The sequence below is a fragment of the Aulonocara stuartgranti genome (assembly GCF_965226115.1).
Source record: "Aulonocara stuartgranti genome assembly, chromosome: 15".
Taxonomy (NCBI): domain Eukaryota; kingdom Metazoa; phylum Chordata; class Actinopteri; order Cichliformes; family Cichlidae; genus Aulonocara; species Aulonocara stuartgranti.
Genome location: NC_138951.1, coordinates 31,353,301 through 31,366,504, shown reverse-complemented (window position 1 = coordinate 31,366,504; position 13,204 = coordinate 31,353,301). Strand labels below are relative to the sequence as shown.

Below are 13,204 nucleotides of genomic sequence, written 5' to 3'. Positions count from 1 at the left end.
CTTCAAAAATTCATTCGGTTACGTTAAGGCACTAAAAACGACAAAGACTAGGTCTAGACACTACAGTTGCTACAGTACAGACTTTGAGTTTCATTAACGTCTGATTTGGTTCCAAAACAAAATAACCCTGTCTTTAGAATAACTTAGCATGAAAACAGGATTCAGAAACAGCTAACCCAGTTCTGTCCAAAGTTCACAATATGGCTACATTAAGGGGCATGAATAGAATAAGAGACTACCAAAATAGTTTTTGGTAAAAAATGTTTCATCATCATTTACAGTTTGCCTTGTACCTGAGCAATACTGTACAGGATTACTGCTGCACAAAGAATCTGGAACCACTCTCAAGCTATGAGAGGATTCTGTCTGCCATGATTTTCTTTAAGTGGACATTTCCCCAACTTTCACTATATACATATATAATGTTCAGACATCAGATTTGTTAAAATGTGGTCTGGTTCTCAAAAGTCTTCCACTCAGATATAGCTCCATAACAACACTATAACTGTGGAAAAACCGAAGAACTGATTAGTACTCATGTACAACCTGATAAGTTAACAGCTCCAGCTCTGTCCATGTGCAAATCTGTACTGGCTTTTTTTGGTATTACCCTCTTAAAATTCCTTTAAAGCTCAGCATAAAATCAGGGCATTGCCCAAAAATGACTCTCGGGGTAAATATAAATATCAAACCAGGTGAAAACTGACGAAAAACAAAAACAATTAAACAACCCTCCTATTGTTTAATTCCCAAACTATGCAATTGCTCTCGACAGGGCGTCAGCGATGACATTTTCCGTCCCTTTCTTATGTTTGATTTGCAGGTTGAAATCTTGCAAAAGAAGGGACCAACGCATAAGTCTCTGATTTGAGTTTTGCATCTGGGAGAGAAACACCAATGGATTGTGGTCAGTAAACACTTGAACAGGGATAGAGCTGGATCCGATATACACCTCGAAATGCTGCAGGGCTAACAACAAGGCAAGGGCTTCCTTTTCAATAGTGCTGTAGTTAATCTGATGTTTGTTGAATTTTTTGAAAAAATAACAAATTGGGCGATCCACGCCGCGATGGTCTTCCTGCATAAGGACAGCTCCTGCACCAGCCGCACTAGCGTCAACCTCGAGCTTGAAAGGGGACATGAAATTTGGTGCCGTAAGAACAGGGGAACTGCACAGTAATGCTTTCGCAGACTCGAAAGCAGTCTGACAAACAGGCGTCCACACAAAAGGCTTCACCGGACTGATCAAATCGGTGAGAGGAACCACAACAGTGGCAAAGTTCTTACAAAAACCTCTGTAATAACCACACATTCCTAGAAATCGGCGCAGCGCCCTTCTCGTTTGTGGGACTGGAAACTCAACGATCGCCTGTATTTTCGCAGTCACCGCCAGTACCTGTCCCTGACAGGTGGGTCAGGGACAGGTTTGTTGGGCAATACTTCAGGTAATGGAGTTAACAAATCCATATTTGTTACAGCCATAAATGTATCTAATTCTATTGCATGGTAGTAAGAAATGAAAGAATGTAACGGATAAAGCAGTGGAACTGAATTTTATGAAGCGCGTTTTTACCATGTTTCACACATCCTTATGAGTCCACTTTTCCCATCCTCTGGGTTGAATGGGACTCCTCGCGGTGGGGTAAGTGGCCTACCGAAGTTGTCTAACCCGCCCCTCCCCGCCGAAGTTGCGCCTCCCATTCAGCGACTTTCCGCCGTGTGTAATTATGTGTTGATGCCGTCTATCCCATCTTCTGTCTGCTGAAGCAAATTCAAACCAACTTTTTATTTCTAGAGGCACTTTTAAAATGGCTTACACGACCGCAGGCGGGACCAAGAAGAAGGTCTGCTACTACTACGACGGTATGGGACATCCTGAGCGTGTGAATGGGCAGCCCAAACTGAGCCATCTGGCAGGCTAACGCTAGCCAGCTAGTCAGTGTAGCTGCTGGTGAATGTATACTGTTTAACACTAGCAAGCTAACGAGTAGGCGCTAATGACCATCGTTTGAAAGGTCTCCGCGGTGCAAAGAGAGTATTCGTGTGTTTACTATTATGAGTAAAAGTAAAAAAAAAATCACCTTACTTCAACCGAGTCAGAGAAAAGAGGAGGGCTTCGGTTAAATTAATGTTGAGAATTTGCGACACAAGCACTCATTGTCACGATTGTATAACTTATAGTTGCAGACGTAGATCGGGCTTTGTGCACCGCGTTACCTCTGTTAAATCAAAAATGATTAGGAACTGATGAGTCGTCGTCAGAGTTACATTCGTAAAAATAATGAAGCAAAATGTGCCACTGTTACACAATTAAGTGCTCAGGCCTTATTGGAGCGTATCACCGTGTTGTCTAACATCACTCTCTCTCATAAGAGAAACCCCTTATTTGTATTCCTCATGTACAAGGAACATAGTTACAGTATCTTGTCAGAATTTTGAAGAGACTTGCAGTAAAAACTAACTTTGTTCACATATAGCCCTGCATTCAGTTTACATGTACTAGAACTAGAACCGTGCATTCAGTTTTCATCTGAATATTTAACAGTCAAATGCTGTGTTATTGTTGTTTTTACGTTGCTTTTTATTTCTCACTAAACACAACAACCCAGTATTTTTTTTTCTCTTTTCTACTTTGCGTGCTATTTCTCTGTTCAACCTGAAGTTGCATTTGTTCTTGCGCCCATGTCCTGGGAAGGTGGCTACAGCCCCATGAACTTTATACCTTTTAATAATATTGGCAACTGAGATCAGCAGTACATTCATAGTCTGAAGGAGGTGTAGTGAGCTATTGTAGGATAACTGCATGTGCAGGTAAAATTGAAGTAAACATCACTGTTTGACCTGCACAATCTTGTGATCTACTTCTTGGTGGTAAGCATCCATAGTTTTTCAGTTACATTAAAAATGCTTGAATTATACGTATGGTATTACACCGTGAATGATGTTGCTGTTGTTCCCCGCTGTTGTTGTGTTAAGAAAAACTCGGTTTTCCCTTTGCTTTTCTGTTATTTGCTGTTCTAGCATTATGTTTGTGTCATGCTAGTTGCTAACTTAGCAGCCACAGAATACCTCAAAGATGTAAAACAGTTAATACCTTAACATATGGGGGTTTAATTTGGTCTTTTTGTTTGTGGTCAGGATTAGAGCAGGAACAGCCAAGAATTAAGAAGGGGGGAGAAACACAGTACACAATTGGCAGGTTGTCAATTTTGATGAAAAGTACAAAATGTGCTGTTTTTATAGAATGTGTAAATAAGTGTAAAATCTCTTTTGTTGCTCAGACAGAACCTGAAAAGCATCCATTTTTATTTTCATTCGCAGCTTAAATTAATAATTATTATCGGATGGAAATGTGTTTATCTTGTTCCTTTTGTCTTTGCAGGTGACATAGGAAATTATTACTATGGACAGGGGCACCCCATGAAACCACATCGTATCCGGATGACCCACAACTTACTTCTGAACTATGGACTGTACAGGAAGATGGAGGTCTATGTATGTTTTCCAAGCATGTGACACTAAGCATACCATAGGTTCTGGCCTTCCTTGTTGTAGTTTCCAACCAGCTTGGAATGTCTTGTGTTTCAGAGGCCACACAAAGCCACTGCAGACGAGATGACAAAATATCACAGTGATGACTACATCAAGTTCCTCCGATCCATACGACCAGACAACATGTCAGAGTTCAGCAAACAGATGCAGAGGTGTAAGTCATTGTGTCCTCTTTGGGACATTACAGAATTTTGTGTACTATTCCAAGTACGAAATACAAGGAGCTCCTCTGCCCTTCTGTTTCCATTCATACTGCTCAAACAAAATTTTGAACACCTTCCTATTTTTTGGTTTCCTATTTATTTATGTATTTATTTACTCTGCAGTCAATGTTGGGGAGGACTGTCCAGTATTCGATGGCTTGTTTGAGTTCTGCCAACTGTCTGCTGGTGGTTCGGCTGGTAAGTCGTGCTAATGATGAATCAGATGTTGCTAAGCGGTCATATAAAAGGTCTTGATAAGTCAGTTGAGTCAAGCAATCTGAATATTTATGTTAAAGATATACTGTGACACAGTTTTATTCATTCTGTTGCAACTCTGGAGGTGATAAATAGTCTGTAGTAGGGTTGTCAAAAAATAGATACTCAGATCCTAACTGACACTAAAACTGACGATTGGATTAGTTACTCATTTATAGCAGTATCAGTACCCACAGTACTGTCTTTGCATCTGCTAGTTGACACACTACTTCCCATAGAACCACAGCAGACAAGCAGGAACATGCACCACGTGATGACATTCACAACACTCACAATATTTTGTGTGGAACATCAGGAAGTCATTGAGCTCCTGTTTCAGCAACATTAGACCTATCTGTAACATTAATAGACACTGCCAATTTAACAGAATAACACAATTATTTGTATCTAAAAAGTCTTGTGGTTCTCAGTCATTTCTACATTGTCTTTGGAAGGATAATATTCCTAAAGACATGACTGTCTTTGGAATAAGAGGTCAGGATTGAATTCCCTACAAAAATGAATCCTTATCTTGTGTACCTTTGTGAACCACCTTTGTAATCCTGAGGATTTGGTGGGACTCCTGAAGTTCTCTCACTAAACCCCAAATCCTGCTTTGTGGTACAAGTTACAAGCACTGTGTTTGTTGACAAGTCATCAACCAGAGTAGAATGAAACATGATCTGTATAGTTAGCACCAACCATCTTTATAAATAGTCCTCTATAAAAGAACAGACAGAAAGCTGTAATTGCTCATGTAGGACCTCATTACTGTCAGTCAAATCCTTGAGAAACAAAGTCAGTGCAGTGGTCATTAGACTGAGGCAGCAAATTCTTTTTATTGTCACCTGTTCCCGGAGAGCACAGTTACAGGAACAAGTTCTTGGCTTTCAGTTGTCCAGCTGTTTCAGTGCCAGCCTTGATTAAACATTTTTCCGGTTATGACAACAAAGTTAGACTAAGTGACTTATTGATTAACTCATCAGATATATATCAGTTTCTTTACAAACTGCATAATCAAACATGTTTCCTGTTGTGTACAGCTGGCTCAGTGAAGCTGAACCGACAGCAGACAGACATTGCAGTGAATTGGGCAGGAGGACTCCACCATGCAAAGAAATCGGAGGCCTCAGGGTTCTGTTACGTCAATGACATTGTGCTGGCCATCCTGGAGCTGCTCAAGTGAGAATATTTCCCGCTTTGTTTCCCATCTACATATAAAAATTCATTAAATGAAAGCAGGTGAAAGACCCATTTCTCACAGCATTGTTTCTATGCAGTGTTTGTACTCATCCGAGCTCTGTCTGTGGCCCTTTTTACCAGGTACCACCAGAGGGTGCTGTACATCGACATAGACATCCACCATGGAGATGGAGTGGAGGAGGCCTTCTACACAACAGACAGAGTTATGACTGTGTCCTTCCATAAATATGGGGAGTACTTCCCTGGAACTGGTGACCTTCGGGTGAGCCTTACACTCTTCCTTCAGCTGGTTACTAAGAAGTCATAATTTCTTAATTGAAAACAGCAAAATCTGTATGATGATATCATAGGATAGTTTTGCATTTGTGTGAGTATTTATTTTTTGTTTTTGTTCATGGAAAGATATAAGGGCTTTGTTAATTTGGTGCAGCTAACACATGCATTTGCACACTGCTGAGGAGTCTATACTTGGAGATTATTCAGTATGCACTTTTTTGTCTTTTTTACCTTTAGGATATTGGAGCTGGAAAAGGCAAATATTACGCTGTCAACTTCCCACTGCGGGATGGCATAGATGACGAGTCATATGAGCAAATCTTCAAGCCTGTGAGTTCCACAAATGCTTGTTTTGCACTGCAAATATAACTGACCCTTTAAAAGTCACAGCACTTCGTTTTTTAGCTCTTCCCAAATGAACTGATCCAGAAGGAAATGATTAAATAGTAATATATATATAATTTAGGGATGTCCGCAACTAGTTGCCCAGCTGACTACTCGTCGCTGTCGTCACTAGTCAGTACCAGACTTGCTAGTCTAATTGTTATACTTGTTAAAATTTTAATTGATGCCCAATGCTGCCATCTGCCACCAGGTGGCAGCATTGGGCAATCTGCTGTTGCGTTTCCCAACAGCAGATTGTTGTTGGGAAACGCCATGAATCTATCAATCTAGACCAGTGTTAGGCAAGGTCCAGGCCTCAAGTGCCGGTGTCCTACAGGTTTTAGATATCACCCTGGATCACACCTGAATCACACTACCAGGCCTCTAGAGAACTTCAAGACATTTTGAGGAGGTATTTTAGCCATTTAAATCAGCTGTGTTGGATCAAGGACACAACCAAAACCTGCAGTACACCGGCCTTTGAGGCCTGGAGTTGCCTACCCCTGATCTAGGCTAACGTTATTAGAATGAGATCGCGGATACAACTGGAGGAAATTAGCTTTCTCTGACAGGATGCAATAGGGTGATGAGTTAGATCATTTGGGACAACTTCAGAGTAGAGTCAACGCTCCTCCATATTGAAAGGAGATGGCTAAGGCTGTCGCCTCCAGGGTAAGGTGTTCCAACTGGGCGTTTATCTGGGACATGCTTGAGATATTACGTCTGGGAATGGCTAAACGTTTCCTGGATACGCTGGTGGAGGTGGTGAGAGGGAGGTCTGGGCTTCCCTGCTGCTTCCCCCACGACCCAACTTTAGATTGTCTTAGTTTTGTTTCCTAGTTTTAGACTAGTCGGGCAGTCTAAGTTTTTTTTCCCACGACTAGTCGACTAGGAAATTGATCACCAGGAACATCTCTAATATAATTAATAAATAAATATATTGCTGGGGGGAAAAAAACAACAGATAAAATATTGTATTTTCAAAGGCAAACCAATAGAGAATTACCATGTTGTCTTTTAGCTCACTGTTCTGATTTTAATTGTAGCTACAGCAGGCAATTCAAATCTAAAGTACTGTAGTCACATAGGAGACAGACAGCTACTCTTGTTTTTTTTTTATTGATGCTTGCAGCTGGCACTCGGTAACATTTATAGGTGTAAGTATTTTCTATTCTTCTTTTCAGATGCACAATTTGTGTATCTAGTGTGAATCTATTGAAACAGCGTGCCAGCAGAAGCATTACAGTGCAATAGTAGTGACATGTTTTTATCCTGTGACACAGCGTAAGTCAAATATTAGCATAAAATTAGCTTAGGCAGTGTTTTCACAAGCATGTTGTTGCAAAATTCTGTGCTTTATCGGAAGATGTTGAAGCAGCCCCCTTCTTAGATACAAAATTTGTGTTGCATGGCTCTTGCTCTTAGACGCACACGGGCTTGTGTCGTCATTATGTTTAACAGAAATTATAGTGCTTCCTTACGTCTAAAGAATTAGAGATAAATATAAAGGTGTTGACAAGGAGTCACAGATTTTTCTACTTTGATTGTGTAGGTGATGGCTAAGGTGATGGAGATGTACCAGCCCAGTGCTGTGGTTCTTCAGTGTGGTGCAGACTCTCTCTCAGGAGACCGCCTCGGCTGCTTTAACCTCACCATCCGAGGTAAACATACACAGTACAGTAATGCTGAATGGTGTAATAAAGTGATGTCACAAACCATACTGAATGTCTTGCATTTTGTGTGTTTTTCCTGGGTTTTTTAATCCTAAAAGGGCACGCCAAATGTGTGGAATACATCAAGTCCTTCAACCTGCCACTGCTCATGCTGGGTGGAGGAGGATACACCATTCGAAATGTGGCCCGATGCTGGACCTATGAGACAGCTGTGGCTCTGGACACTGACATCCCTGACGGTTAGTCACTTTTTCCATGTCAGTGAATGACTGTAGTTAAAATTGTCTTGGATTTCTTTGCTTTCTTTGTTATACAAGAAAGAAGAAAAAAGCTAAGTGGCAATCTGGTTTACCGAACCGGCACTTAATAGGTGTCCTACATTAATAAAAAGAGCGATTCGTTTAACTCGCCACATCATTGAGGTGACCAGGGTTGTTCTTTGTCACTGACTCTTTTCATAGCTTCAATGAACACAATTTCTAGGTGCAGCCCAGAGTTAGAGGTGGTCTCAGAATAACCTCTCTGCTTTTTGCAGACGATGTGGTTTTGTTCATTTCATCAAGCTATGACCTCCAGCTTGCACTTGGGTGGTTTGCAACTGAGTTTGAAGTTAGTTGAGATGAGAACGAGCACCTCGAAGTCTGACTCCATGTTTCTCAGGCGGAATTGAATTGAAAATTGAACTGATGGTTGGACAGATCCAAGATGGTTAACACACACATACAGTCCATATGGTTAACTTAAATTTGGGTGCTATTTATTTAGGGCAGCAGTGCTTTATAGCCTTGTTGAGTAGTTGTGCACACCACTTAACTGATATATTATCTAATTATTACTTAAAGTAGAGCCTGCTGAGGCTGAAATAATCTGGGTGTATAAAGACCTCTATAGCCTTCTCTTGATCTCTGTGTGAAGTTAGAGACCCCAGACTACATTAGCAGTTACTAGCTTCTTAAGAATTGGTGCCAGAGGAGTGTACTATGCTTGCCATAGACAAGCTTGACTCAACAAAGCCTAAAAAACAAAATAAATATCACTGCAGGACCATATGTATATTCTTTTTAAATTTTGCAGGTATAGATCAAATAAGTGGAGCATGTCAAACAGTGATGCTGGTCATTTAAAGTTTAATGTGTGTGTCTGTAGCCTGCAGTGTGAGGCTTGTTGGAGGTGATGGAGTTTTTAGTTAACTTCACCTTAGGGAAGGGCCAACCTGCTTCCTGCCTTTGCTCACAAGGAGCTGAGTCAGCAGACTGTCAGATTTCCACATAAAGAGGGGGGATGTAATTAGAGCGTGGAATGGGACAGCAGTTCTCTTAACGGGATTTCAACACATTAACTTACCTCCCTACACATTTCTCTTCATCTTGCCCTCACTCATGATCAGTGTAGGTTATAAAGTTTCAATAAATCTTAACAGGTGTGGTAGCACCCCTTTTTCTTTTAACGTGATTCCTCATTTGACAGATTTTCTCCAGCAGTTTTTTTTTTCTCATCTCAACGATGTTTCTGTTGTAGAACTGCCATACAATGACTACTTTGAGTACTTCGGGCCTGACTTCAAGCTCCACATCAGCCCCTCCAACATGACCAACCAGAACTCACAGGAATATATGGACAAAATCAAGTATGTCAAATGTGAAACTATTTGTTTTCTTTCTAGAACTGCCAGAATTCCAAGCCTAGAACTGCTGGAGATTTGGAATAATTGTGGAAAAAGAATGTTATTGACAAGTTAAAAATACATTTTGGACAGTGTGGTATTAGTTTAATTAAAATACAGAAGGAATGAAAACAGATTGAACTTAGAAAGCTGACCTCACAGTTGGCTAACTAATAAATGAATTGTTGTATAAGTTAGATAGTCAATGTCCACAACTGGACCTGCAGCTTCTCCACTGTCCACGCTGCCCCACCTCAGTCCGTAGCCCTTCACCTCCTCTGCGCTGCTTCTCAGGCCTGAAACCCACCCTGAGAGCCATCCAGTTCGGTGGCTGTGCTCCAGATTTGACTCTTTATTTGCTCAGATTAGTTCTCCACCCTCTGGATTCTCTGCTCATTTCATTTCTCCTGCTTCTCCGTACAGCCAACAATCTGCCCAGTACTCCACACATTCAGACACGCTCTCCACACTCTGACGCCTCTGCCTGGCAAAACATCTATCACCGACCCATTCAGTTCTACAGTCATTATTCCCCTTATATATTAATCTGTCAGTCAACTCTAGTTAACTGTACTTATATCAGCCTTCATCTCAATTCAGCTTTTTCAGTTCTATTCTGTTCTATTTATCACTGAAACACAACAACATCGATTTGAAGTTCTTTAAGACCCACAATAACAGGCAGAAAACGTTGACTTGCTATGAGCAAGCAGCAGTGGAAAGGAAACAACCACCTTCACATTACAATGTCAAAATGTTGCTAGGCTAGAAAAGTGATGTACAACAATTGATTAATAAAGACATTGAAATGCAGATGATCAGTATGTGACTTTTCAGGCAGCGGCTGTTTGAGAACCTGCGGATGCTGCCTCATGCTCCAGGGGTTCAGATGCAAGCCATCCCAGGGGATGCTGTCCCAGACGACACAGTGGATGAGGACACAGAGGATCCTGACAAACGCTTGTCCAGTAAGACCTTCATTCGTTTTCACAAAGCATCGGCTTCTATGGCGTACGTTGCATTTTTGGTTATAGCTTCTTTGGCAAGCCTCTTTCTGCTGTCGTCTACAATTATTTTCTAAGACAAGATGGGGGAACAGGCACAAAACAGAGAAATAAGAAAAGCCTTCTGAGACACTAAGTGGCAAAAAGGTGGAAAATAAGACAGAGGGGGATGTTATCAGTGCAGTTCTGCAGTATCTTCATTTCTGCATTGTACCACATTAGCCTTACGGTCCCATTACTCTGGCTCTCAACTTATGAAATGATCAAAAAATGTTTTGAATCAAAGGGTGAAGAACAGTATTGAGTGGGAACACTAAAATTGGAAAATGCCTGCAGTGTTTACCCAGACATGTTTGTAATTTAGACCAGGGGTCGGCAACCCTGGGCACTTGTGCCACAGCTGGCATGCGAAGGGTTAACTGATGGCACGACACGCAGTGAATTAATCTGAGAAGGTGTATTAAAAATAAATGGCCGGGCCACCGGTGTACATCGCAAATTAGCTCGCATAGACACATTAGTTGTGCTGCTTCTTAATGACGGTATCTTAGCTAACAACCCCAACTACCAGATTCAACTTTTAATTGCCTAAAAATCACTTAGCCTACCGGTGAGAAGGACGTTGCTAGCTGGCAGTTTTTTCAAGCAATGTTGAAATTTCCACATTCCGACACTTCAAATGCTTCAGGAGCTCAGCGCAGCATCAGCAACACGGAAATACACATAAATATAATACTGCACTATGCCAACATCTGCAAACAAAAATAGTTCTATAAATTAGTTCTATATAGTGTGTAACTGTTGATATAGAGCGTTATTAAATTTATTCCTAATGCAATGGTTGATATGGCACAGTGACTTCTGGGGAAATTTTAGATGGCACTCATCATCAGAAAGGTTGCCAACCCATGGGAGAAAGGACCCCAGGTTTGGAAAAAAGGAGCAGCAGTACTGCATATGCATTATTATGCTGTGTTACAACTCACTCACTCAAACTCACCAGAGTTTGGTCTTTGATTGCAGTCCGTGCTACAGATAAGAGAATAGCCTGTGACGAAGAGTTCTCAGACTCTGAGGATGAAGGGGAGGGAGGCAGGAGGAACACAGCCAATCACAAGAAAGGAGCCAAAAGGCCCAGAGTGGACGAGGACAAACAGGAAGGAGAGGAGAAGAAAGCTGGTTGGTTACTTTGATGCTTACTCGATTGTTGTTATTAACAGTGTAACAATGTGTAACGCTGATTGTGATTAAAAGGTTTCTTTCTTCCCCATTTTTCACACCTTAGATATAAAAGAAGAAGAGAAGACAAAAGACAGCAGTGCTGAGAAGACTGACTCAAAGAGGTGAATGTTTGAATTCATTCACACACTGAGTGTTCTCGCTCCTTTTTAAATGCAGTTACTGCATGCTTTTTCAAACTGAGTATGAGGTTGTGTTGTGCATGACAAGCAGAGCTTTTATATGCACAAATCTGATTAGGGCACAATACTTCAAAGATGTGGAGAGACTGTGGGATTGTTGTCATTTTTCATGAAGTTATTTTACTGTGACATCAAAACACAAAAGATGCTTCAGAAACTCAAGTGAAAGCGCCAGTGCAGTCAGCTGTTGCTCTGATCCGGAGCTGTACCTTGTTCAACCACTGGGCTACCACAGTATGTGCACACGTTAGTAGCCTGTTGTTCTAATGTTATATGTAGCCAGTACTTAACTCATCACTATAGCAACATTTCTGTTGTTTGAACTAATCGATTTTTCTTCCTCTGCAGTGTGAAAACTGAGCAGACCAGCAGTACCTAAAGTGTTCTTATCCAAAGATCTTAACTGGTGCTGTCGAGCCTCAAGGATTGTGCACTTCCCCAAAACACCATTAAGAAGCATTATATTTATTATGACTCTTTGTTTTCTACTTGTAAATTGTCTCTTTGTGTTGTGTGTCAGTGGTTATCCTGAATTCAGCCCTTGAATTTTCCAGATTTGGTGCTTATTAAACGATGTGAATCCAATGTGCTTAATCTTCTGAATCAGCTCTTTTGTCGTTAAACAAGAGTTTAAACCCTTACGTGAACCTGTAATGATTTTACAGCTGAATTTTGATATTTTGTGCTTGTTAATAAAAAAATTTTTATACTGTTGTCTTTGAGATTGTTGTTTCAGCTCATCATAGATTCATGTTCTGAACATGTTCAGCCACAAGAGGGCTTTCTAACCTGGGAAAAGGCATCACAGTACATGCAATTTATTTCCCAGACACAGGTGGAATGAAGGATTATTACTGGCATGCATATGTAATGCATAGCTTTCATACAGTGTTGCTGTGATGGAAGCCCACCTCAGCAGTAACTAGGAGTAACTAGTGACCCAAACTTGTGAACTTGGTTATTTTCATTCAGCTTCTTCATTCATATAACAAGCTGAATGACAAGGAAGTATTGACCACTTGTCAGTTTCCGGTCTATTATAAATATTTTGCTCATGGTTCTGAGAAGTGGTTTTCCGGAATAGTGAATTGCGTATCCTTTTTGCTGGACAACAGCCTGCAGTTGTTTGTTGTAGTTTTCAACGAGTCATGCGCATGTCTCCTGAGCAATCCCATTCTTTGACAAATCTCTCAGGCTTCTCCATATTTGATGGTCTTCTGGCATGTACCTTGCTCTTTAGTTCAAAAATCCCTGAAAAGTTGATCCAAAATGCTGCAGCAAGAGTACTGACAGGGACTAGAAAGAGAGAGCATACTTCTCCTATATTGGCTTCACTTCATTAGCTCCCACTTAAAATTCTTCTCTTTACATGCAAGGTCTTAAATAATCAGGCCCCATCTTATCTTAATGATCTTATAGTACCATATCACCCCATTAGAGCACTTCGCTCTCAGACTGGGCTCACTTGTAGTTCCTAATATTTAAAAGTAGAATGGGAGGCAGAACCTTCTTATCAGGCCCCTCTTCTGTGGAACCAGCTTCCATTGTGGATTCACGAGGCAGACACCAT

General features: G+C 41.0%; 1 protein-coding gene across 1 annotated transcript; it reads left to right on the top strand.

The window, feature by feature from the left end:
• Positions 1-1,693: 1,693 nt before the first annotated feature.
• On the top strand, positions 1,694-12,348 carry LOC309689613 (histone deacetylase 2). The gene is made up of 14 exons (XM_082506182.1): positions 1,694-1,863; positions 3,383-3,495; positions 3,589-3,706; positions 3,879-3,953; positions 5,054-5,192; positions 5,334-5,475; positions 5,727-5,819; positions 7,426-7,534; positions 7,645-7,785; positions 9,065-9,173; positions 10,047-10,177; positions 11,237-11,392; positions 11,499-11,556; positions 11,983-12,348. The coding sequence occupies exons 1-14, from the start codon at positions 1,809-1,811 to the stop codon at positions 12,011-12,013; spliced, it is 1,470 nt and encodes a 489-aa protein (XP_082362308.1). The 5' UTR covers positions 1,694-1,808; the 3' UTR covers positions 12,014-12,348.
• Positions 12,349-13,204: the final 856 nt, after the last annotated feature.